At 47.0% G+C, this 27375-nt stretch overlaps 1 protein-coding gene across 2 annotated transcripts in view; it reads right to left on the reverse strand.

Annotated features, from left to right (window-relative positions):
* Positions 1-27375, reverse strand: part of LOC137560845 (ficolin-1-B-like) — a 151638-nt gene that overhangs the window by 115745 nt on the left and 8518 nt on the right. For both annotated transcript variants that reach the window (XM_068271990.1, XM_068271989.1), the window contains 3 exons: positions 25928-26038; positions 23874-23915; positions 7128-7255 (listed from right to left, as the gene is read on the reverse strand). In XM_068271990.1, coding sequence (XP_068128091.1) covers positions 7128-7255; positions 23874-23915; positions 25928-26038 — 281 coding nt within the window. The remainder of the gene's footprint in view (positions 1-7127; positions 7256-23873; positions 23916-25927; positions 26039-27375) is intronic.

Consider the following 27375-nt stretch of genomic DNA (forward strand, 5'->3'; position numbering starts at 1 on the left):
GTCTGGCACTCGCATTGAAATACAATAGTGAAAGTCACTTTGAAATACAATATGATTATCACGGAGTGATTATGTGCCCAGAAAAACCAGCGTACTGATTGCTATCACGGGCAGCGAGCAACTGAATGAACAGAGCTTATATACAGGTGGGAAAGATCACAAACCAGCCCAGAAAAGGAACTGGCCAATCTGCAAAGGTTCCAGCAGAAAAGTGGCAGCTGATCAGTGTGTCAGCTGACACCCACTAGACCCGCCTCCTCAACCTGTAAGTACTGCTCTGGGTTGGGCGCGTCCCGCTGGGGAGGCTGGAGTACCGTACATACTGAGTCACAGCCGCAGGGGTGCTGGGGATGCCGCTGCAGAAATCGGAAGAGGAAGTTTCCTGCAGCAGCCCAGTGCTGCCTGAGCCCTCGCTAGAACAATTAGCAGATAACAGAGTTACACCTAACCCCCCTGGTGGTGCATAAACTTAAGACCGCCCCCTGGTGATGCCTAACCCTAAGCCCCACCTGGAGGTGACTAAACCTAAGTAACCCCCCCCTGGTGGTGCCTAAATCTTCCCATCTCCCCTCCTAAACCACCTTTGTCACATAGCAGCAATATGCGGCAAGCATGGTAAATTTCAGCGCCCAAAGGCACCCGATTAGCGCTAGTGAAAATTTGGGAGCACGATAGCATAGCGGGCACCGGGGGCTTGCAGAAATACTTATTGCTCTGTGCACGCTATGCAATGCCACAGTTAGCATTATTGCAAGCTCCTGGCTTTCACTACCACTAATCAGATGTCTGGGGTGCCAAAATTTACTTTGCTTGCTGCATATCCATGCCATTATAAAAACCACAATTTGTGGTAAAGAAGGTACATTTTAGCAGTGGGAGACATCTGATAGTGGGTCCTGCCATGCGGCAACATTTCCTTCTTTTGCCGCAAATAAAGGCTTTTACAATAGGTAATCTATGGTGACCTACGGTGGTGCTGTTTTGTCAGTAACGGCTTCTGCACCCTTTTTTTCCTGCTTTGTATGCAGATGCCCAGAGGTATCCTCAGCGCATGTGTGGTTTGGGAATGTAACCATTTATACATTTGGGGATCTGTAGGCGTAATTAGGACTAATCACCAGGCTGAGTCAGCTGCAGAGCTGGAGATGGTCACTGCACTTGGCTGGCCTGCATTTAGGGTTTCTGCTGCCTTAGGCACTTCTCCTATACGTATTAAAATGATCCCTTTCCATTAAGCTTGGCCATAACAAGTAACATACAACACCTTGATGGTTAATAGAACCCTTACAAGCAGTGGCGTAGCTAAGGAGCTGTGGGCCCCGATGCAAGTTTTACATTGGGGCCCCCCCAAGCACTCTATACATAACAATTGATACGGCGCACCAAAACCTGCCAATGGCAACTACAGTGTCAGAGGTGCAAGAAGGGGATGGGGAGCAGCTTGTTACTGATTACCCCCAAGCACTCTATACATAGCATTCCCTGCCAATGGCAACTACAGTGTCAGAGGTGCAAGAAGGGGATGGGGAGCAGCTTGTTACTGATTACCCCCCAAGCACTCTATACATAGCAATCCCTGCCAATGGCAACTACAGTGTCAGAGGTGCAAGAAGGGGATGGGGAGCAGTTTGTTAATGATTACCACTATTCAAAGTATCTGTATAAGTGATTATTATGCACACAGGACTAATAGAAAGCTAATTCTGCAGTTGAGGGAGGGCCCTTTAGGGCCCCTCTGGCCCAAGGGCCCTGATGCGGTCGCAACCTCTGCACCCCCTATTGCTACGTCCCTGCTTACAAGGACCAGATTCTTAACACATTCCTAAGCAGTATTTTGAATGGGGGCTAAAAGATAGATGCTTACTTCATGGACCAGAGGCTTCCTGGATCCTCATAGAGCTCACTGCCACAGCGCAGGTTCTCTATTCATCTTCTAGCCCCACTCCTGACTATAGACAAACACTTCTGAGTCCAAATGCCCAGTAGTAGTAGCCACTCATGATTTTCCCTCCTTACACAGGCATGCTGGGTCTGGATATGCTTATGGATGATGGGGGTGCGGCCACAAAAATGCCTTTTCAACAAGGTTTTATTGAATACAGTATAGAGGGAACCAGCACTGGAATGGTGGGCTGTTGTGAGATCTGGGATGATCCAGGGACTTCTTACAACTGAGGTAAATATCTAAATTTGTAACATTTTGCGTACAGCAGAGCCGGGACAAGGTCCTCCGGCACCCAAGGCTGAGACACCAAAGTGCTCCCCTCCATCCCACCCACACCAGCCGTCACACACTGATTGCTATTAGACTAAGAGGCCCCTCCATCCCTCCCACACCAGCCGTCACACACTGATTGATATTAGAGTAAGATTCGCCCCAGGGCCCCCCAACACATTTATCTCTAGTTATCTGGATTGTAGTCACTGCCATGTATCCCCTTTTCTTATTTCTCTCTGCTTCAAACACAATAGGGGAATTATAGCTGAGTAAGTTGTGTGCCCCCTCCTACACTGCGCCCTGAGGCTGAAGTCTCTCTTGCCTCTGCCTCGGCCCCGCCCTGCACCCTTTCCTACACTGCACCCTGAGGCTGGAGCCTCTGTTGCCTCTGCCTTGGCCCAGCCCTGATCCCCCTCCTATACTGCACCCTGAGGCTGGGGCCTCTCTTGCCTCTGCCTCATCCCGGCCCTGGCGTACAGGTAATTTAACTATCAACAACAAACATGATGCTATTGGCTAAACTGGTGGTGGGATAGTGCATTATTGTATCGTTACATCTTGATTGAAGATTTCTGCGCACCCGCCGCCACACGTACACCACTCTCAGTCCCCGCTGCAGCTCTAGCTTTACTAAGTTTAGCTAGAGCAAAAGCATCTTTAAATTTGGCTCCAAAGCTCCCCATTGGCCTTTTAACAGACTAATGTGTATCCTCCTGACAGACCAACGGGGAGCCTTGGAGCCAAATTTAAAGATGCTTTTGCTCTAGCTCAGGCTTTCTCAACCAGGGTTCCCTGAGGACTCTGCAGGGGTTCCCTGGCATTTTACCCCATTGTGGGGGAAGTATAATAGAGCACACTATAATAGGTGGTACTGTAACAAGAAGCACTAAATTGGGGGGTCAGGAGACAGTATAATGAGTGGCAGTGTAATAGGAGATAGTGAAATTAGCAGCCTAACCTATTTAAAGACCATGCCTCCTGAAAAATAAATGCCGGGGTTCCTCGAGACCAAAAAATTGTTTACAGGGGTTCCTTGAGATCCAAAAGTTATTTACAGGGTTCCTCCAAGGTAAAAAGGTTGAGAAAGGCTGCTCTAGCTAAACTTAGTGTATAGCTAGAACTCTGTCCTCCCTCCTGTGTGACTTCCGATCTCCTCCCTGCCCACTGCACCTATAGCACCCACCTATGCCAGCACCCTGGAGCACCCATAGCACCCTGATATCAGGGCGCTATGGGTGCTCCAGGGTGCCGGCATGGGCGCGATAGGTGTGGTGGGTGGGGAGGAGAACAGAAAGCAGCACAGGAGGGATGGACGGAGTACTAACTATACCAAGTATAGCTGGAGCTGGCGGCGGGGAGTGGCATGTGTGGCAACAAGTGCACAGAGATCTTTAATCAAGATCATTAGAGAATATTGGTGTGGGAACATTTTTTAAAGGTGCAGGTATGTATTTCTGGTTAATTAAGAATTATAAACAACTTTTTTCGTGTTTTTATTTAATTTAACCCTTTGTGGAAATAGGTAAGGGGTACTATGTACCCCTATACTCATTTCTCCTGGAGAGGGGGTGGGCATCTGGGGTCCCCTTCTTAAAGTTGTCTCACAAATTCCACCGGGATCCCCCCTGAAAGTCGTCGCACCCACCTCCTCCTGGGGCACCGGAGGTGGGGAAGAGCCCCTTATCCATGGATGGACAATGGCTCTGGAGGAGAGGGGGAGGCTTGGCTTCCAGAGCCCCTTATACCATGGACCATGCGGGCTGGTATAGCTCAGGGTGCTATCCCAGCCTACATGGGGATAAGGGGTTAAAAAGCTTGGTAGGGGTGACCCCACATCATTGTTTGTATATCTATTTCCCACACTTTGAACAAAAAAAGTCCAAAAATAGGTAAAGTTGCCATGGATCCTTATACAGCCATATACTGTAGCGATCCCTGACCAAAGCGATGCCATATTGCCAATGGGTTTCCAGGTGGTCATTACACATTGCAAACTGACTACCTGGAAACCGTATCATGAGATTCACTGCTCTTTCTTTTGATATATATAGAGATGAGTGTAATGACTTAATTACGATTTCGCGAAATTTCACGTAATTAGTGTAATTACGATTATGGCCGTAAGTACATAATCGTAATGAAGAAGGATTTCGCGAAATTCCGCGTAAGCGTAATTTTCGCGTAATTTTTGCATTACAGTGGGTATCGCGAAATTACGTTTGCCTTGCATGCAACCATTTGTATGCGTAGTTACATAACGTAATTTCGCGATAGTTCATATTACTGTAAGCGTTAATTTTCGCGTCGTTTTTCGCGTTACGCATATAAAATTCGCCATGTAGTGATATTTCGCATCAAAATTCGCCATGCAGACGAAAACGCTAAAAAAAAAATTAGCTAAATTTCGCGAAAATTGAGCGAACCCGAAATTACGTTATGGTTTAACGCGAAATTACGTTATGAACGAAACGCGAAATTACGCGTTGAAAATTACGCTTACGGTATTTTCAATTACGAGTTTAATGGCAATTACGCTACCATAATTTCGCATCGTAATAGCAAATTTCGCATGCGTTATTATAGTAACGCGAAATTTAGAAAATTTCGGCTCAACACTAGATATATATAAATTTACACTACAGTTAGGTTGATGCCAGTGGCGTACCTAGGAAATTTGACACCTGGTGCTGATTATTTACAGACACCCCCCGACAAAAAAAAAAATAAAAAAATTATGGGAGGGTTGATGGGTTGGGGCGCCGAGCACGTCGCTGCACATTTTGGGGGAGTTTTGGGGTAAAGGAGTTATCAGGATGTGGACAGAGCTAATCGTTATGAAACTCTATAAAGTGCCAGAAGATGTTAGTGCTATATAAATACACAATAATAATATGGTAGGACATTAGACTATGACTAGATTGTGAGCTCCTCTGAGGACAATCAGAAAAGGGGGGGGAAAGGAGATAAGATTACCTGGAATCGAGTTAATCTAAATTGCCTGGAGCTAGCTTCTCTGCTCACTACAGAAGTCAGCTGTCAGCACCTGTATCACTGGCTTCTGCAACAGCAGACTGCCCTGCATTATTAATTAATTACTGTGATTAGGATAAATAATCAATAGTCCAGGGCACTCTGGTATTACAGCAGCCAGTGCACATGGCTACTAATGGCAGGCAACTTCTAAAGCACTAAACACACCCTGCCACCTCTCCCTGCTAATGTCCCAGCTGCAGTACAGCAATTCTTCTCTCTACTCACACTGCTGCTCTGCACATTCACTCACTGCACGCTGTGTGTAGCGAGCGAGGAGACACATTGCCCCCAGGAGCACTAAGGCTGTGTGTAGCGAGCGAGGAGACACATTGTCCATGGGATCACTAAACACATCCTGCCACCTCTCCCTGCAAATGTCCCAGCTGCAGCACAGCAATCATCCTCGCTACTCACCCTGCTGCTCTGCACATTCACTCACTGCAGGCTGTTTGTAGCGAGCGAGGAGACACATTGCCCACAGGAGCACTAAACACATCCTGCCACCTCTCCCTGCTAATGTCCCAGCTGCAGCACAGCAATCATTCTCTCTACTCACCCTGCTGCTCTGCACATTCCCTCACTGCAGGCTGTGTGTAGAGAGTGAGGAGACACATTGTCCATGGGATCACTAAACACATCCTGCCACCTCTCCCTGCAAATGTCCCAGCTGCAGCACAGCAATCATCCTCGCTACTCACCCTGCTGCTCTGCACATTCACTCACTGCAGGCTGTTTGTAGCGAGCGAGGAGACACATTGCCCACAGGAGCACTAAACACATCCTGCCACCTCTCCCTGCTAATGTCCCAGCTGCAGCACAGCAATCATTCTCTCTACTCACCCTGCTGCTCTGCACATTCCCTCACTGCAGGCTGTGTGTAGAGAGCGAGGAGACACATTGCCCAAAGGACAGGAAGGGGAGGGGTGCTACATCTAGCACAGGAAGTAGTACAGTCCCCTGCACTGCCTGCTGCTATTTTCCTGAATGTTGTCCAAACTATGAGAAAAGGTCCCAGGTGGAGGAACACAGTGACTGAGCACCACAGCGGCACCCCAGCCATGGCTGCACCCGGGGCTGTGAGCAGCCTTGTGGTGGGTACACCACTGGTTGATACATTATCCATCATTTACCACATTGGAAGCTGTATTTTTTTTTTTTTTACTATTGTAACTTTAAAATCGATTTTCTATAAAACTATACTATCTTTTTGAATTTTTTTTTTCATCTTGCTACCACTGTCCTTCTCAACATTCACTGCAAATTTGGTGTTTGTACCACATTTGGGGCTTTGCTACTAACCACTAAATTCGGCAGCCATTAACCCATTTCACACACTCAGCACAAAAACTTTAAAATGGATTCTCTCAAGAACTATAATGTCTTTTTGATTTTTTTTTTCTTTCTTGTTCCCACTGTCCTCCTCAACATACCCTGCAAATTTGGTGTTCCTAGCACAGCCCAAGTTCACCAGGAACTGTCCGCCAGTGAACGGTTAAGGCCATCTCTAGTAAGGAGCAATAATACTTCTACAAGGAAGCTGCTTGATGCACAGATCAGATCTGGCCGTCTGTGACACAGCAGACCTGGGTTGGAATCTCAGCTCTTCCTGTTCAGTAAGGAGACCTTGGGCAAGACTCCCTAACACTGCTGCTGCCTATAGAGCGCATCCTAGTGGCTGCAGCTCTGGCACTTTGAGTCCGCCAGGAGAAAAGCCTAATATAAATGTTCTGTGTCTGTGTCTTAATCCTGAACCCAGCAAGCACATACACATGGATGGATCATACTCCGGATCTCCAAAGCCCAAACACATTCTACACATTCAGAGATCATCTCCCATTTCCATCCACACATCTTTCCTCTGTCTCCACCTACTTACTATCCATCCTCCTCCAGCAGTTTCCATGTCACACAGAACTGTCAGAGGCCTCTTCCCATCCGGATATATGGAGTACCAGCCGGACAAAACCACACCTCCTTCTTGCAGTGCCTTGCAGCTCCGAGCACCTGCAGATAGATGGGCAGCATTACTTATATATTATTATTTATATAGCGCCAACATCTTCCACAGCGCTGTACTTAGTACATTCAAATATTGGGGAACAAATATGCATGAGAAATTCAAGACAATGTACAGTCATGACATTCAATAGTAGAAATACAAATACATACAGTAGCAATAAACTGTATGCAAACCCTTTGGAATTAAAAGGGTTTGTGCACAACATGCAATAAAAAACATGGAAACATTCAGGGTAGGTGCACACATAGCATAGCATGAAAGGCTACGTTTTAGGTCATGTTTTATCTTATGTCTTGTGCAGGTTTTTTTGTAAGTTTTTACTTTGTTTTTGGTGCGTTTGTGTTAGCATTTTTTTTTGTTTGTTTGTTTTTTTGTTTACCGCAGATGCGTTTTCAAGCATTTGCCTTTGTAGCGAGACAGACTGGATCGCTAATGAATGTAACGGGGCCTCTTAGTGGATACCGCCTCCAGTGGCACCCTGCCTCCCAGAATCATGCAGACACCAGTATCAATGCAATATATTTATTCCCCACAGACCAACGTAATCTAATGGGGTGACGTAAGCAATAGAAAATATAGCACTAATCAAACACTTGTTAACTCAGCAAGATCATAACAATAAAAGTAATATGCTTCACACATTCAAAGTGCATGAAAAGTGTATGTCCAAAGTAGCCACTTCCTGCGCCCCTCCAGTGTCACTCTAAACAAGTGTACACTAGACTGGCGCAGAATGCACCGCAGCAAAGGGACAAGCTTAATAAACTGCAATGAACACACAGTAGTAACCTCTTGCACCCCTCCAGTGTCACTTTAACCACTTCCCGACCGCCGTATATACAATTGGCGGCCGGGAAGTGCACCCCGCAAGGACCGCCGTATAGACAAATGGCGGCGGTCCTTGTAGGGGCATGGGCGGAGCGATCGCGTCATCAGTGACGCGATCCTCCGCCTCCGCCTGGCGCCGCTCACCCGCCGCAACATCCCGCCGGCCATACGGAAGCGCCGGCGGGATGTAAAACCGACGATCGCCGCATTCAAAGTGTATAATACACTTTGTAATGTTTACAAAGTGTATTATACAGGCTGCCTCCTGCCCTGGTGGTCCCAATGTCCGAGGGACCACCAGGGCAGGCTGCAGTCACCCTAGTCTGCACCAAGCATACTGATTTTTTTCCCCCCCCTGCCCCAGATCGCCCACAGCACCCATCAGACCCCCCCCCCCTGCCCACCCCCCAGACCCCTGTTTGCACCCAATCACCCCCCTAATCACCCATCAATCACTCCCTGTCACTATCTGTCAACGCTATTTTTTTTTTATCCCCCCCCTGTCCCCTGCTCCCTCCTGATCACCCCCCCACCCCTCAGATTCTCCCCAGACCCCCCCCCCAGACCCCCCCCCATGTACTGTATGCATCTATCCCCCCTGATCACCTGTCAATCACCTGTCAATCACCTGTCAATCACCCATCAATCACCCCCTGTCACTGCCACCCATCAATCAGCCCCTAACCTGCCCCTTGCGGGCAATCTGATCACCCCCCCACACCAATAGATCGCCCGCAGATCCGACATCAGATCACCTCCCAAATCCATTGTTTACATCTATTCTCTCCTCTAAACACCCACTAATTACCCATCAATCACCCATTAATCACCCCCTATCACCACCTGTCACTTTTACCTATCAGATCAGACCCTAATCTGCCCCTTGCGGGCACCCAATCACCCGCCCACACGCTCAGATTGCCCTCTGACCCCTCCTTATCAATTCACCAGTGCATTAATTACATCTGTTCTTCCCTGTAATAACCCACTGATCACCTGTCAATCACCTGCCAATCACCTATCACCCATCAATCACCCCCTGTCACTGCCACCCATCAATCAGCCCCTAACCTGCCCCTTGCGGGCAATCTGATCACCCACCCACACCATTAGATCGTCCGCAAACCCGCCGTCAGATTACCTCCCAAATGTATTGTTTACATCTGTTATCTTCTCTAAACACCCACTAATTACCCATCAATCACCCATCAATCACCCCCTATCACCACCTGTCACTGTTACCTATCAGATCAGACCCTAATCTGCCCCTTGCGGGCACCCAATCACCCGCCCACACGCTCAGATTGCCCTCAGACCCCCCTCCCCCCTTATCAATTCGCCAGTGCATTAATTACATCTGTCCTTCCCTGTAATAACCCACTGATCACCTGTCAATCACCTGCCAATCACCTATCACCCATCAATCACCCCCTGTCACTGCCACCCATCAATCAGCCCCTAACCTGCCCCTTGCGGGCAATCTGATCACCCACCCACACCAATAGATCGCCCGCAGATCCGACATCAGATCACCACCCAAGCGCAGCGTTTACATCTATTCTCTCCTCTAAACACCCACTAATTACCCATCAATCACCCCCTATCACCACCTGTCACTGTTACCCATCAGATCAGACCCTAATCTGCCCCTTTGCGGGCACCCAATCACCCGCCTACACGCTCAGATTGCCATCAGACCCCCCCCTTATCAATTCGCCAGGGCATTATTTACATCTGTCCTTCCCTGTAATAACCCACTGATCACCTGTCAATCACCTGCCAATCACCTATCACCCATCAATCACCCCCTGTCACTGCCACCCATCAATCACCCCCTGTCACTGCCACCCATCAATCAGCCCCTAACCTGCCCCTTGCGGGCAATCTGATCACCCACCCACACCAATAGATCGCCCGCAGATCCGACATCAGATCACCACCCAAGCGCAGTGTTTCCATCTATTCTCTCCTCTAAACACCCACTAATTACCCATCAATCACCCATCAATCACCCCCTATCACCACCTGTCACTGTTACCCATCAGATCAGACCCTAATCTGCCCCTTGCGGGCACCCAATCACCCGCCTACACGCTCAGATTGCCCTCAGACCCCCCCCCCCTTATCAATTCGCCAGTGCAATATTTACATCTGTTCTCCCCTGTAATAACCCACTGATTACCTGTCAATCACCTATCAATCACCCATCAATCACCCCCTGTCACTGCCACCCATCAATCACCCCCTGTCACTGCCACCCATCAATCACCCGCTGTCACTGCCACCCATCAATCAGCCCCTAACCTGCCCCTTGCGAGCAATCTGATCACCCACCCACACCAATAGATCGCCCGCAGATCCGACGTCCGATCACCTCCCAAGTGCAGTGTTTACAACTGTTCTCTACCCTAAACACCCACTAATTACCCATCAATCACCCCCTGTCACTGCTACCTATCAGATTAGACCCCTATCTGCCCCTAGGGCACTCAATCACCCGCCCACACCCTCAGAATGCCCTCAGACCCCAGCCCTGATCACCTCGCCAGTGCATTGCTTGCATCTATTCCCCCCTCTAATCACACCTTGAGACACCCATCAATCACCTCCTGTCACCCCCTAGCACACCTACCCATCAGATCAGGCCCTAATTTGCCCCGTGTGGGCTCCTGATCACTCGGCCAAACCCTCAGATCCCCCTCAGACCCCCTTCCGATCACCTCCCCAGTGCATTGATTGCATCTATTTTCCCCTCTAACCACCCCCTGAGACACCCATCAATCACCTCCTGTCACCCCCCTAGCACTCCTATCCATCAGATCAGGCCCAATACAACCGGTCATCTAAAAGGCCACCCTGCTTATGACCGGTTCCACAAAATTCGCCCCCTCATAGACCACCTGTCATCAAAATTTGCAGATGCTTATACCCCTGAACAGTCATTTTGAGACATTTGGTTTCCAGACTACTCACGGTTTTGGGCCCGTAAAATGCCAGGGCGGTATAGGAACCCCACAAGTGACCCCATTTTAGAAAAAAAGACACCCCAAGGTATTCTGTTAGGTGTATGACGAGTTCATAGAAGATTTTATTTTTTGTCAAAAGTTAGCGGAAATTGATTTTTATTGTTTTTTTTCACAAAGTGTCATTTTTCACTAACTTGTGCCAAAAAATAAAATCTTCTATGAACTCACCATACTCCTAACGGAATACCTTGGGGTGTCTTCTTTCTAAAATGGGGTCATTTGTGGGGTTCCTATACTGCCCTGGCATTTTAGGGGCCCTAAACCGTGAGGAGTAGTCTTGAAACGAAATTTCTCAAAATGACCTGTGAAATCCTAAAGGTACTCATTGGACTTTGGGCCCTTTAGCGCAGTTAGGGTGCAAAAAAGTGCCACACATGTGGTATTGCCGTACTCGGGAGAAGTAGTACAATGTGTTTTGGGGTGTATTTTTACACATACCCATGCTGGGTGGGAGAAATACCTCTGTAAATGACAATCTTTTGATTTTTTTACACACAATTGTCCATTTACAGAGTTATTTCTCCCACCCAGCATGGGTATGTGTAAAAATACACCCCAAAACACATTGTACTACTTCTCCCGAGTACGGTGATACCACGTGTGGCACTTTTTTGCACCCTAACTGCGCTAAAGGGCCCAAAGTCCAATGAGTACCTTTAGGATTTCACAGGTCATTTTGAGAAATTTCGTTTCAAGACTACTCCTCACGGTTTAGGGCCCCTAAAATGCCAGGGCAGTATAGGAACCCCACAAATGACCCCATTTTAGAAAGAAGACACCCCAAGGTATTCCGTTAGGAGTATAGTGAGTTCATAGAAGATTTTATTTTTTGTCACAAGTTAGCGGAAATTGATTTTAATAGTTTTTTTTTCACAAAGTGTCATTTTCCGCTAACTTGTGACAAAAAATAAAATCTTCTATGAACTCACCATACTCCTAACGGAATACCTTGGGGTGTCTTCTTTCTAAAATGGGGTCATTTGTGGGGTTCCTATACTGCCCTGGCATTTTAGGGGCCCTAAACCATGAGGAGTAGTCTTGAAACGAAATTTCTCAAAATGACCTGTGAAATCCTAAAGGTACTCATTGGACTTTGGGCCCTTTGGCGCAGTTAGGGCGCAAAAAAGTGCCACACATGTGGTATCGCCGTACTCAGGAGAAGTAGTATAATGTGTTTTGGGGTGTATTTTTACACATACCCATGCTGAGTGGGAGAAAGATCTCTGTAAATGGACAATTGTGTGTAAAAAAAATTAACAAATTGTCATTTACAGAGATATTTCTCCCACCCAGCATGGGTATGTGTAAAAATACACCCCAAAACACATTATACTACTTCTCCTGAGTACGGCAATACCACATGTGTGGCACTTTTTTGCAGCCTAACTGCGCTAAGGGGTCCAGAGTCCAATGAACACCTTTAGGCTTTACAGGGGTGCTTACAATTTAGCACCCCCCAAAATGTCAGGACAGTAAACACACCCCACAAATGACCCCATTTTGGAAAGTAGACCCTTCAAGGTATTGAGAGAGGGGCATGGTGAGTCTGTGGCAGATTTCATTTTTTTTGTCGCAAGTTAGAAGAAATGGAACCTTTTTTTTTTTTTTTTTTTTTTTTTTGTCACAAAGTGACATTTTCTGCTTACTTGTGACAAAAAATAATATCTTCTATGAACTCACTATGCCTCTCAGCAAATACTTTGGGATGTCTTCTTTCCAAAATGGGGTCATTTGGGGGGTATTTATACTATCCTGGAATTCTAGCCCCTCATGAAACATGACAGGGGGTCAGAAAAGTCATATATGCTTGAAAATGGGAAAATTCACTTTTTGCACCATAGTTTGTAAACGCTATAACTTTTACCCAAACCAATAAATATACACTGAATGGTTTTTTTTTATCCAAAACATGTTTGTCCACATTTTTCGCGCTGCATGTATACAGAAATTTTACTTTATTTGAAAACTGTCAGCACAGAAAGTTAAAAAAATCATTTTTTTGCTAAAATTCATGTCTTTTTTGCTGAATATAATAAAAAGTAAAAATCGCAGGAGCAATCAAATAGCACCAAAAGAAAGCTTTATTAGTGACAAGAAAAGGAGCCAAAATTAATTTAGGTGGTAGGTTGTATGAGCGAGCAATAAACCGTGAAAGCTGCAGTGGTCTGAATGGAAAAAAAGTGGCCGGTCCTTAAGGGGTAGAAAGCCCTAGGTCCTCAAGTGGTTAAAGAAGTGCACACTACACTGGTGAAAGACGCACAACAATAGCAAAGAAACAAACTTAAGAAAATGCCATCAGTAGCACAACCCTTATTTAACTCCCGACTGGCCAGTGAGCTATAATGCAGTTCTGCACTCGGGGTACCCCTTTAAGGAACGTTATGTGCACAGTTGGGCGCCTTGTGAAGAAGGTGCAGCAGCAAGTAGACTCCCGATGCACTCAGCAATAGCAGCATAGATGCCAGTGGTGTGAGAGGGGGCAGGTTAACCAGGCTACAGTTCAGCATGGCAGGCTATGGCAAACAGTCCTGACATACACTGTCCATAGTTTGTTGTAAGAGGAGTGGTATGACTCCCAAACCTCTCAGCCAGGTTATTGCCCCTCTATCACTATAAAGATAGTTCCTACCATGAGGTGCAGGGCCAGTCCCTGATAATGGTCACTCAGCAGGTGAAGAACTCACAGGCCAGCATGAGGTGCAGGGCCAGTCCCTGATAATGGTCACTCAGCAGGTGCAGAACTCACAGGCCAGCATGAGGTGCAGGGCCAGTCCCTGATAATGGTCACTCAGCAGGTGCAGAACTCGCAGGCCAGCATGAGGTGCAGGGCCAGTCCCTGATAATGGTCACTCAGCAGGTGCAGAACTCACAGGCCAGCATGAGGTGCAGGGCCAGTCCCTGATAATGGTCACTCAGCAGGTGCAGAACTCACAGGCCAGCATGAGGTGCAGGGCCAGTCCCTGATAATGGTCACTCAGCAGGTGCAGAACTCGCAGGCCAGCATGAGGTGCAGGGCCAGTCCCTGATAATGGTCACTCAGCAGGTGCAGAACTCTCGGCCAGCATGAGGTGCAGGGCCAGTCCCTGATAATGGTCACTCAGCAGGTGCAGAACTCACAGGCCAGCATGAGGTGCAGGGCCAGTCCCTGATAATGGTCACTCAGCAGGTGCAGAACTCTCGGCCAGCATGAGGTGCAGGGCCAGTCCCTGATAATGGTCACACAGCAGGTGCAGAACTCACAGGCCAGCATGAGGTGCAGGGCCAGTCCCTGATAATGGTCACACAGCAGGTGCAGAACTCACAGGCCAGCATGAGGTGCAGGGCCAGTCCCTGATAATGGTCACTCAGCAGGTGCAGAACTCACAGGCCAGCATGAGGTGCAGGGCCAGTCCCTGATAATGGTCACTCAGCAGGTGCAGAACTCTCGGCCAGCATGAGGTGCAGGGCCAGTCCCTGATAATGGTCACTCAGCAGGTGCAGAACTCACAGGCCAGCATGAGGTGCAGGGCCAGTCCCTGATAATGGTCACACAGCAGGTGCAGAACTCTCGGCCAGCATGAGGTGCAGGGCCAGTCCCTGATAATGGTCACACAGCAGGTGCAGAACTCGCAGGCCAGCATGAGGTGCGGGGCCAGTCCCTGATAATGGTCACTCAGCAGGTGCAGAACTCGCAGGCCAGCATGAGGTGCAGGGCCAGTCCCTGATAATGGTCACTCAGCAGGTGCAGAACTCGCAGGCCAGCATGAGGTGCAGGGCCAGTCCCTGATAATGGTCACTCAGCAGGTGCAGAACTCGCAGGCCAGACGTTTTGAGGAGACTTAGATTCACAAACTTTGTAATCCAGCTAAAATGGTTCCTTCTGAAGTCCACACGGCTTGTACAATCCAGACTCCACCAACCTCACAGGTTCACACACGGCTTGTACAATCCAGACTCCACCAACCTCACAGGTTCACACAGTTGTGGTCCGGCAGCTGTATCCTTTCACCAAGATTCAGCTCAGGGACAGGGTGCAGCAATCTGTGTCACACGATCCCTTCTTCACACTCAGAAATCAAATGGAAGCCAGTCTGATGGATTTAGGCCTGAAGATCCAGTCTCAGTCACTCCAGACCTCACTCCCAGTAGTGTTGTCCGGATCATGAACGATTCGGATCTTTGATCCGAATCTATTTTATGAGTCGATCATCCGAATCATCAAAATGAGTGATTCGGATCGCAAAAGGGGCGGGGCCAGGAGCGACACGCCCCCTCTCAGCGGGCAGCGGGGTCCTGGAAGCAGAGCAGAGATGGATCGCTCTGTTTGGATGGGAGCCAGCCTTGCAGCCACAGGTAGATGAGAGAGAGGGGACATGGGTGCCACTGCCAGATATGTGTAGAGCACACATACTGGCTGCAATGTGCTGCCCATTATAGGCTGGCTGTTCCGTAGTGCTGCACAGTGATCACATTGGAAACTTTTGGCTCAGCACAGCACAGCTCAGTAACTTTGCAGGCACTGTGATTGCAGCGCAATATGAGCCTCCTGCTCTCGGCACTAAACAGCTGCACTTCACTTCTGGGAATGCTTTCTTTCACTGTGCGACCTTTTCTTTCAAAGTACACAGATGAACATATAGGTGAAATACATGTAAAGCATATGATTGCAGCATGTGGGTATTGTGCGCAAGCAAACATTTCTGCTCTCTGCTCGTCCCTCCTCCCTTCTCTGTCCACTCCCTGCCCTCTGTCCACTCCCTGCCCTCTGTCCATCTTCTCCCCTTCTCTGTGTGTCCACCCCCTCCCCTTCTCCTGTCCACAGACCTGTCCTGCTGTTCATTTCACCCCCGAATGCTTCCGGTAGTAAAATGATCCGAGATTCGGATCAAAGATCCGGATCTCTTCAATGATCCGATTCGAATCATCCGGATCATTGAAAAGATCCGAACTTCCCATCTCTAACTCCCAGGCTCTAGGCACACCAGCCACACCTCAGCTCCCAGCAGCCTCTGCTCACTCCAGCCTCTCTTCCAGAATTCTCTGCAGTCTTAAAGGAGCTATGCCCTCTAAAGGCAGCAGTATATAACATAACAATAACAGCACATTATATGGTGTTAGGGCCTGTACACACTGAAAAACGCAAGCAAAATCGCAAGCGCATGCGTTTTTAAAGTGCCTGTAGTTTTAAAAACGCATGCGCTTTTGCCTGCGTTTTTTGTGCGTTTGCGTTTTTCTTGTAATTGCTGATTGGCTAAAGAATCTTTTGTTTTTTTTCTAGTTTACATTTCAACAGGAATCAGGAGATTGCAGAGTCTTCTGGCATACTGACTTCTGAAAAACGCAGGCAAAAACGCAAGCGCATGCGTTTTTAATGCGTTTTTCATGCGCTGCGCTTAAAAAAGCGCAGCAGGCACTGCGTTTGCGTTTTTCTAAAAACGCATCGCACCAGTGTGTACAAGTCATCACGATTTTCATTCTTTTTCAAAAGACCTTGCGTTTTTAAAAACGCATGCGTTTTTAAAAACGCAACGCAAGCGCAGCAGTGTGTACAGGCCCTTACACCTTTTTCTTTTGCATTTTATGAAAATCACTAGGAAGACAAAAGGAAGCAGAAATACATTCAAAAACATTTTTATTTTTTTTTAACCAAAAACACGCTTGTAAAACGCTTGTAAAGAGCATGTAAAATGCATACCATTGCGTTTCCATTGACTTTCATTATGTGCATTTTTTATGCATTTTTGAAGATTGTGCAAAACCAGCGTTTTTGAAAACGCATGCATTAAAAACGTATATGCATTTTTGATATGTGTTTTTTCCTGCAGCCCATAGACTTCCAATAGTGGCAAAAACGCAGCGTTTTTTGAAACACTAGCGTTTCTAGTAAGTGTGCACCCAGCCTCAATTATTTGTGTGGTACTAGTTTAAGCAAACTGTGATTGTCTATTGTTGAGACTTACACGAAGATCAGATAACGTTTTGGGATTGATTCACTAAACCACGATAACTGAAATATCACACCTTATCATAGATATCACACCATGAGCTTGATTCAGTAAACAGTGCTAACCTACTTAGCACGCCTAAAGACTTTAGGCGTGTTAACCAGGGTGCTAAGTAGGTTAGCACCGTTTCTAAAATCAGATCGCGCGCAAAGTCCCGCGCGTAAATCTTTGCGCGCATTAAGTCCGGTGCTCGCGAAACGTTGCATAGATGTGTGCGCATGTCTTTGCACGCAATCTGAGTTTAACACGCCCAAACTGAGTTTAGGCGTGATAATGGCCTTTTCAGAAGCGTGCTAACAGTTAGCACTGCTTACTGAATTAAGCCCCTTATCAAAGAAATCACAGCTTATCAAAGTTAACACACCTTGTCCGAGTAGCATAGCGAGCGCTACAAACTTATGCCTGCTAATTGGCAATGGCATTCATCCTGCCCTGAGCCCCTGCGTGTTTGTAATGCTCGCTATGCTACTCTGATAAGGCGTGTTAACTTTGATAAGGTGTGATATCTTCAATAAGGTGTGATATCGTTTCATAAGGTGTGATATTTCAGTTTTTACGGTTTAGTGAATCAAGCCCATGATGACCAATTTGTGCAGAAATCCATATAATTCCAAAGGGTTCACATACTTTTCCTTGCCCATAGAGCAGGGGTAGGGAACCTACAGCTCGGGAGGCAGATGTGGCTCTTTTGATGGCTGCATCTGGCTCACAGACAAATCAGTAGAGGTTGATTCACTAAGCTACATTGCTCAAGCAAAGTGACATTTTCAAAGTAGTACTGTTGTAGCATGCACTACTAACTTATTTGCACTTCCCCCAAAACGAACAGCTGCTCCAACTGTCCCACTCTGGACCCTGTCAGGTCCACTGACTTTGTAGGATGAGATCCCCGGACCCCGCACTTTGATTGGCCCAATAGCCTGCCTGTCACTTGACAGGCAGCCTATTGGGCCAAAGTGCGGGAATCTCGTCCTATAAAGTGAATCAACCACTAAGTCAGCTGGCTAATTGTACAAGCTGTTAGTCGGTATTTCTCCTGTCTGGCTCTCAGGGAAATTGCTGATGTTGCTGAAACCCAAGAGAAGCTGAAGATGTGTCTGACACTTCCACTGCCCGTCGGATCAACTGTATACACATCACCATGGCAACAGGGACGTGAGCCCTCTGCTGCACATGTGCACTGTTCCAGTTTGAAACATATTGGGCTTGATTCACAAAGCGGTGCTAACTGTTAGCACGCCTGTGAAAACCCCCTTAGCACGTCTAAACCAGCTTTTCGCGCGCAAAACTTTATAAGCGTAAAACTTTACGCTCGCACTGCACAGAGCGCAGGGCGCTCCGCGCGAAGTGCCCATTAAAGCCTATGGTACTTAGCGCACGCATGGAACTTTCCGCACGTAAACTTAGCACATGATCTGATTGAGAAATCCGGTGCTAACCTACTTAGCACCCTGGTTAGCAGGTCTAAAGACTTTAGACGCGCTAAGTAGGTTAGCACCGCTTTGTGAATCAAGCCCATTGTATGGCTCTCAGTGAAATACAGTTTAAAATATGTGGCGTTTATGGCTCTTTCAGCCAAAAAGGTTCCTGACCCTGCCATAGCAACACATGACACTTCTCCCTCTCCAGTCTGTGAATTTAATCCGTAGATCGCAGTTGCAGGTCACGTGGGAGGTGCACACGGACTTACATGGTGTTGATAAAGGTGATACAGCTAGCAATCAACTATACATTATAGAGCTTTAGTACATGGACTTTTGAGGATCCGATACAATGAATCGCTAGTGGCTGCAGCTTAACTTATTGAGGCCTCTTTGGTGTGCGTCGGTGGTGGGTCCACATACAGTCCAACCATATGGGTGGCAGCCACTGCTAGCATAGGCTAAGGCTGGGCCACTGTGCTCTGCAATTACCTAATGGGGATTGGTGGTAACATGTGAAGGAGCGCTCCCTCCGGTTCTTATTGTGGTTTTAAGATTTTAGATAAGAGCTGCTGTAGGGGCTATAGTTTCTGTATTAATAAAGGTTTTCGAAGCACATGTAGGACTCCCTGGTATTTTATACAGTTGTTCCAATTTTGATTTCCAGTTGAGTCCTCCTCGTAGGAGTAGTGCTGCTACAAGAGGTCCGCTCGCATTAATTACAATACAGATACTTTTCCTTGCTACTGGACATAGTTAATGTGTAGTTTGAGCTATCTCTAAAGTTGGTACATGTGCATATGGTAAGTTACAGCAGTATGAGAAACACTAGGAATCATCATTACATCACCATTATCACCATGTTCATGGTGGGCGTGGAGCAGTGGGAGGGATAGGCATAGAGGGAGTAGATATCTGGAAAGGAGGGATGCACATGTCAATAGTGATGAATGTTCCAAATGATGGTTTAGGGAATATATGCAGCACATGTAGGGGCAACATAAATTCTGCACCCCAAGGGGTTTATTCACTATACTGTGCTAACACGGTCAAGCTATGCGTTTAGCGTGCAATGTGATCCTCGCACATATTTACGCGCACGAAGGTTTGTGATCACTCACTAACAAAGGTCTTCGCGTGTTAACTGCCGCTTTAACAAGCAAAGACCTTTATTATCGCGTGAGCGCAAACCTTTACACGCGTAAATGTGTGCGTGCGTCAAATTGTGCCCTAAACGTATAGCGTGACCGTGCTATGTGTTAGCACGCTATAGTAAATCAATCCCCATGTCTGTTGACTATAAGCTTACTCCATGCCCCCACTGGGATAGACTGACCATCTCTCTTTGTTTCTTGTTCCAGCTAGGACCTGTTTGCTGTATTTCATGTGGAGCATAACATTTACTGCATTTCATATAGGAAAAAATGTTTTATGTATTTCTTATGGACTGTAATGTTTGCTGCATTTCATAAGGGTTGCAATGTTTGCATGCCTTATGTGGGGTAATGCGTCTAATGACTTCTGCATATTTTATTTGATATATTGGCTGCATTGATACCTTCGGGATACTGTCAAAGTATTAGTCATTTTGGTAGCCCATGATTACTAAATGGTATGCTAAGCCATGAACCAAAACAAATACAATGGCAAGAAAATGTGTATATTTTGCTAGCCACTTTATTAGGTATGTCTTTCTAGTAGTGTTGCTCGGATGCAACTCGTGATCACGACATTCACAAGCATTTTTTCACTATCTGGCTGGTGTTGGATGCGCCCAATTTTTCTAACCATAACACACGATGACTTAATTACTCAATCACCTAGTTTGTGAGCTTCGTGGTCTTTGGCATTAGAGCTGGCCCGAACAGTTCGCCGGCAAACGGTTGCAGGCGAACTTTGGATGGTTCGCCTTCGCCGGCGAAGGCGAACTTTCCCGGAAGTTTGGTTCGCGCCCATAATGCTCCATTAGGGTCAACTTTGACCCTCAACATCACAGTCAGCGGGCACATTGTAGCCAATCAGGCTACACTCCCTCCTGGAGTCACCCCCCCCCCCCCTTATATAAGGCAGGCAGCACCAGCCATTACACTAACTCTTGTGCCTGAAAAAGTGAGAGAAGGGACAGCTGCTGGCAGACTCTGATAGGGAAAGATTAGTTAGGCTCTTGTAGGCTTGTTAGCTTGCTCCTAGCTGGTTCTTATTGCTAAAATAACACCCCACAACAGCTCTTTTGAAAGTTAATCTTGTTCTTGTGATCTATTTTTTTTCTGTATGTACTACTGACACTTGTGTTGCATAGACAGCCTTGATAATTCATACTGTGTGTGCCACTGCCAGGCCCAGCACATTCAGTGACTACCTGTGTGTGTGACAGCAGGTGCACATTGTAATACCCATTACTGCATATACCTACCTGTTGTGTTCAGTTAACCCACCTCATCACTGCATATACCTACCTGTTGTGTTGAGTGAACCCAACTCATCACTGCATATACCTGCCTGTTGTGTTGAGTGAACTCACCTGTCCCAATTTGCCATCCAACTTCTGTCTTGCCCTGCCACAAGAGTCCTGTCAGAAAGGACCTTCAGCGCAGCTGGAGGCATCGTCACTGAGAAGAGAAGTCGCCTAAGTCACAAAAGTGTTCAGTACCTCACTTTTATCAAAATGAATGAGGCATGGATCCGGGAGGGCTACTGCCCGCACAAAGACTAAGTCAGTCCCCACACACAGCATCTCTGCCTGCACGCCGTCTGACTGCCTGCCCCAAGACCAAGTCGCTCCCCACACAGCATCTCTGCCTGCACGCCGTGTGACTGGCTGCCCCAAGACTAAGTCAGACCCCACACACAGCATCTCTGCCTGCACGCCGTGTGACTGCCTGCCCCAAGACTAAGTCGATCCCCACACAGCACCTCTGCCCGCTGGCCGCTTGACTGCCTTCTCCGCCACCACCAACAGGGTCCAGGACTCCAGGCGGATTACTGAATTTTTTAGGCCGCTGCTAGCAGCGGACACTATAATAATTTTTCTGGGGCGTCTACATGCCTGCCTAATTTTTCTGGCTGCACTGCAGATGGCTGCAACAACAAAACAAAAGGCATGTACATGTGCCCATCCCCCTTTGTGATCATTACCTTGCCGCAGTGAAGGGGCTTGCATATCACAATGAAGCAATCACCGCCGGCTATTTGAGTGTCTCGGGGGTTGGCTTGGCACACCAAAGATAATAAGGTTGTTGCTTTATTATGGTCAGACCAAATTTGATCAGCTGGACAGTCACTGTTCTGTAATTCAGCTACATCAGCCGGGCGACCATATGGGCTGTAAAGCTACCATCACCTGCACTCTCGTCATGGTGCGCACCAGTTCAGCTCGGCCGTCACTACACAAACGGCTGTTTGCAGTCACTGCATGCCTTTCACTGCATCTGTGACTGCACATTGTATTATACTTGGCAGTCAGTGCATACCTTTCACTTGAATGGATGGAAGACTTGCCCTTCAGAACAGATTCTCATAAAGGAGGGTGGTGATGGAATCATTGACCTCCATAACAGATTTTCGTTAAAGGATTTAAAGTTTATTCATTACATCAGGGCCTTGAAAGTCCTCCTGTATTGTTATTTTTGGTCACTACCTCGGGGCGAGCATGCCATGCCTGCTGCCTTCCTTGCCTGGATGTGTGGTGGTAGCCGTTTCTTAGGCTCCAACTCCGGACCGGAATACAACCAGGATTCTCCGGCCATTACCTGTGGTCACTCACAATGGCAGACTTGCCCTCCATAAAAAATTCTCACCTCCTTGAGGAGGAGACCAACCTGGTGAATCGCAGTGAAGGCACCATCAGACTTGCCCTCCATAACAGATTCTCATTAAAGGATTTAAAGTGGATTCATTTCACATACACAGCAGGGCCTCGAAAGTCCTCCCTTATTGTTATTTTTGGTCACTACCTCTGGGCGGGCATGCCATGCCTGCTGCCTTCCTTGTCTAGATGTGTGGTGGTAGCCGTTTCTTAGGCTCCAACTCCGGACCGGAATACAACCAGGATTCTCCGGCCATTACCCGTGGTCACAATGGTAGACTTGCCCTCCATAAAAGATTCTCGCCTCCTTGAGGAGGAGACCAACCTGGTGAATCGCAGTGAAGGCACCATCAGACTTGCCCTCCATAATAGATTCTCGTTAAACAATTTAAAGTTGATTCATTTCACATACACAGCAGGGCCTCGAAAGTCCTCCCGTATTGTTATTTTTGGTCACCACCTCGGGGCGGGCATGCCATGCCTGCTGCCATGCCTGCTGCCTTCCTTGCTTGGATGTGTGGTGGTAGCCGTTTCTTAGGCTCCAACTCCGGAATGGAATAGAAACTGGATTCCCCGGCCATTACCGTGGTCAGTCACCATGGTACTGTAAAAGTACCATCGAAAGTTTCACACAGTTGAATGAATGGCAGACTTGCCCTCCATAAAACATTCTTGGCAAATGCTTTCGAGTTGGTTTGTCTTCCGCTGGGTCAAGGGTCCATCTGACCACATATGCCTGGCCTGCAAAGCACGGTCAGGGCAGGTACAGCATGGGTCTCAGGCTCCGCTTCAGATCGGAATCGAACCTTGATTCCCCGGCCATTACCCATGGTGACAATGGCAGACTTGCCCTCCATAACAGATTCTCATTGCAGGTACTGAACAGCAAGTAGAAAATGTAATTTAAAAAAATAGATGTAAGCTAAGCTTTAACAATGGTAGAGAAAGAACCATGGCAAGTTGATAAGGCAGTCAGACATTACCTGACATCACTGAGTGAGGAAGAGCAATCTCGCCATGATGCGCACCAGTCCAGCACGGCCGTCACTACACAAACAGCTGTTTGCGGTGCGTTACACAGTGAGTTTTGTGTGTCAGTGTGAAGCAGAACTCTAATTACACTCCCTGATTGATGTATACACATGCAAGATGTTTTAAAGCACGTTAGGCCTGCAATTTAGCATTCAATGTGATTTCTGCCCGTAAAACGCTGCTTTGCGTCACATCCAGATTTTTCCCCGGGACTTTTGGCATGTATCCCACTCCGCCATGCCCCCCTCCAGGTGTTAGACCCCTTGAAACATCTTTTCCATCACTTTTGTGGCCAGCATAAGTGTTTCTAGTTTTCAAAGTTTGCCTCCCCATTGAAGTCTATTGCGGTTCGCGAAAGTTCGCGCGAACCAAACCTTCCGCGGAATATTGCAAACCAAAAATTGGAGGTTCTGCCCATCTCTAGTCCCTTATGTTTTCCTAGTCACTTTGGGTCTCCGTGAGATGGAATGCAGAAGTTATGAGATGAGCACAGAGGTTTTACTTACCCCCAATCTTGAGATGCAACACTTCCTCTCTGAGGTTCTTATCTGGGGAAGAAAATAGAAAATTACTTTCTGGCACCAAAGAAACATAACTAGTGACATAGTAATATTCATGGCAGCAGCTAGAAGGCCTAGGAGTAGTTCAGAGCCCAGTGTGTGCCCACTATACCCTGTGGCAGCCAGATACTTGAATTGATCAGCAGAGGAGTGTTGGGTGCAGAGCCTGCAGGGAAGATGTGCTGACTATTTCAGCATTTTCCATGAACAGTTAATCCTGTGCAGGAAGTGACATCACTGGTCAGTAGATACTTCAGAGGAGGCAGTGGGAGTATTTATGTCCAGCACAGGTTTCCTGCCGGCTCCTGTCATGTGAATACTAATAGCTTTTGCTCTGCCTCAGCTGAGGTTCAGTATTGTGTTGCCATTGTGACTGTTATGTCTCTTTACAGCAAACAAAAGGCCCTAAGGCTGAATGCGGCCCTTCCTGCCATTTCATGTGGCCCTCGAGAGCTTCAAATGTGCAACATTGTAAGCAGCAAAAGAACAACAGCGCACCACCTTCTTGTCCAGAAGAGCATATTGGTGAATGGCGATGGTGTTTCTCATTGTAAAATTCAGTTTGAGCCGGTGTGCAGCAAAAACCCAAAGCAACTCCTAGAGAAATTAGCATGGGCCCCCCTCCTGGGATACAACCCCCCTTGTGTGGCTGGTAAAACACACACACCCACCCATACACCGCCCAACACCCCCTCCCCACATTGCAGAGTACTATAGCAGAGAAGCGTACTATTCACCTACTCCAGCGATGTGTCGGGTCTCTGTTCTTCCCGGCAGCTTCGAGTGTCTGTTCTTCCTGGCAGCTGCACGCTCTCTGCTTCCACATCCCCAGCTTCTGATCATGTGACCTGCATTCAGAGCCAGAGGTATGCAGCATAGAGGATCCGATCACGTGACCTGCATTTAGAGCCAGAGGTATGCAGCATAGAGGATCCGATCACGTGACCTGCATGCAGAGCCAGAGGTATGCAGCATAGAGGATCCGATCACATAACCTGCATTCAGAGCCAGAGATATGCAGTATAGAGGATGTGGCACTGGCTATCATGGAGACCAGAGGAGTCCTGAAGCAGCACTGGAGCAGGTGCATATAAAACAGCTTCACTTAGAGGTGAGCGTAATGACTTAATTACGATTACGCGAAATTTCGCGTTATTAGTGTAAGTACGATTATGGCCATAAGTACATAATCGTAATGAAGAAGGATTTCGCGAAATTCCACGTAAGCGTAATTTTCGCGTAGCTTTCGCATTACAGTGGGTATCGCAAAATTATGTTTGCCTTGCATGCAACCATTTGTAAGCGTAGTTACATAACGTAATTTCGCGATAGTTCATATTACTCTCATTGATCACAGTGTAATTATTGCAAAAAAGCTTTCTCTATGCATAGAAACATTCTTGTCAATACACCCTTGAACTGCGCATGCTTAGTTTTTACATTATTTAACGCGAAAAAGCGTTCATATGCGAAAATTTGTTAGTGTTCGTCTGACTACCGCTGATTCGCATCTGATTGGCTAATGCATTAATGCTAATGCTAACAAGTAATTACAAAATTTGCGAAATTACGAAGAAATGCGAAATTACGTTATGGTTTAACGTGAAATTACGGTATAGTTGTACGTGAAATTACGTTATGAACGAAACGCGAAATTACACGTTGAAAATTATGCTTACGGTATTATCAATTACGATTTTAATGGCAATTACGCTACCATAATTTTGCGCCGTAATAGCAAATTTCGCATGCGTAATTATAGTAACGCGAAATTTTGAAAATTTCAGCTCAACCCTAGCTTCACTGCACTACTTTACATATGTGTGATCATGGGACAAATGTGCCCTTCGGTGATCATATTTACTGTATGATATGACAGTTTCAGAGCCTCCAATCCATGCTGTCTGTTGGGCATCTGGCACAGACCTAGAGAACAATCCTGGCTTCAAAGTTGTTACATACCCGTAACTAACAGAATACAGATTATTAGTGATACTCACGGTAAGTAAACAGGATGCTTGTTAAAATAACCATAAAAAGGACCTTCAGGACCAAAAGGATCGCCACGATCAGTATAATACGATTGTGGGTGTTCTTGTCCGCTGGAGTCTCTGTAAATATAGACAGAAATGATGATCATCGATAGCCCTCCATGTGTCATCACTATCTCTTTCCTATATGTGTAATAAAACTAATTCAATAGTGTGGACCAGGAGGAGAATTGCTTATGATGTCACTGATAGAGATGAACTGTTCGCTGGTGGAAAGTTCCTGTTCGCGAACATATGACGTGATCAACCTGCCCCCTATACATTATAATGGAGCCACACTTTGGCCCCTCAGCCCAGAGTCAGCAGACACATGGCAGCCAATAAGCTATCCCTCTTACCTGGTCTGCCCCCCCCCCCCCCCCTCCCCACTTATCAAAAAGCCAGCACAGCAGCCATTTTGCAGTCTGTGTTTGGCTTCTGTGCAGATCAGGGAGATTGTGCTGCTAACAGGAATAGCATTAGTCAGGCCTGTGTTCTGTGTCCTCGGTGCATATTCTTGCCGCTACCACATTGTCCTGAACAGCTAAGCCCTTCTTAGGGCTGAAACATTGTTTATCTTGCTATTGTATTGCAGTGTGTCCTGTGCACAAGTAGGCTGTTGGAGACTGGTCTGCTGGTCCTAGTAGTGCACTGACTAGATAACCCAATAATCCTTCATCACCACTACTGGCACCTAATATCCACTACTGCCCTGCATAAGTCCTTACTGGCAGGGCCTATATTTTTAGGTGATTGTTGCACATAGCATAAACATGTCACCTGACCTGCGTGAAGAGACAATCAGTTCCTCACTGGAATTTTTCTTTTTTTTTTTTTGATATTATAATATTGTAGTGCACTCACATTTCTTCAATACGGATGCGCATATCATAAAATCTTTGGATGTCCGTGCAGCCGCATGTACTGAGCGACTCCTTGCCTGCCACGCGAAGCTTCAGGCGTGGCAGGCAAGGAGGCGAGATGGCTCTTGGTGGTAAGGGTAAAATGGCCTGTGGGCAATAGTAGTTAAGTTCTTGGCCCCTCTCCAGAGAATAAAATAAAATAAAAAAAGGATATCAGATACAAGGGAAGGGGGGGGGGGTGGGAGGGGGGAGGAGCTGCCCCTCTCACCCTCCCATATTTTCTGAAGACTTCAGGAAGGTAGCAAATCTCAGCCTACTGTCGTCAAGGAGCTAAAGGACTAAGGGCCTATTTCCACTAGCACCATTGTAAATTACATTGCGAATTGTGCATTGCACAATTAAAAAGGCATGCGTTTTTATGCACATTTTTCATGTGAAAATTGCATTGCGATTTTAAAACTGCCTAGCAGCATCACATGCCCAGCAACTCATTAGCATTAATTAACTTCCTGTATAGGCCTTTCCTGTGTGGCTAGATGCACACTTAGCAGAAAC

The sequence above is a fragment of the Hyperolius riggenbachi genome, chromosome 3 (assembly GCF_040937935.1).
Source record: "Hyperolius riggenbachi isolate aHypRig1 chromosome 3, aHypRig1.pri, whole genome shotgun sequence".
Lineage (NCBI taxonomy): Eukaryota > Metazoa > Chordata > Amphibia > Anura > Hyperoliidae > Hyperolius > Hyperolius riggenbachi.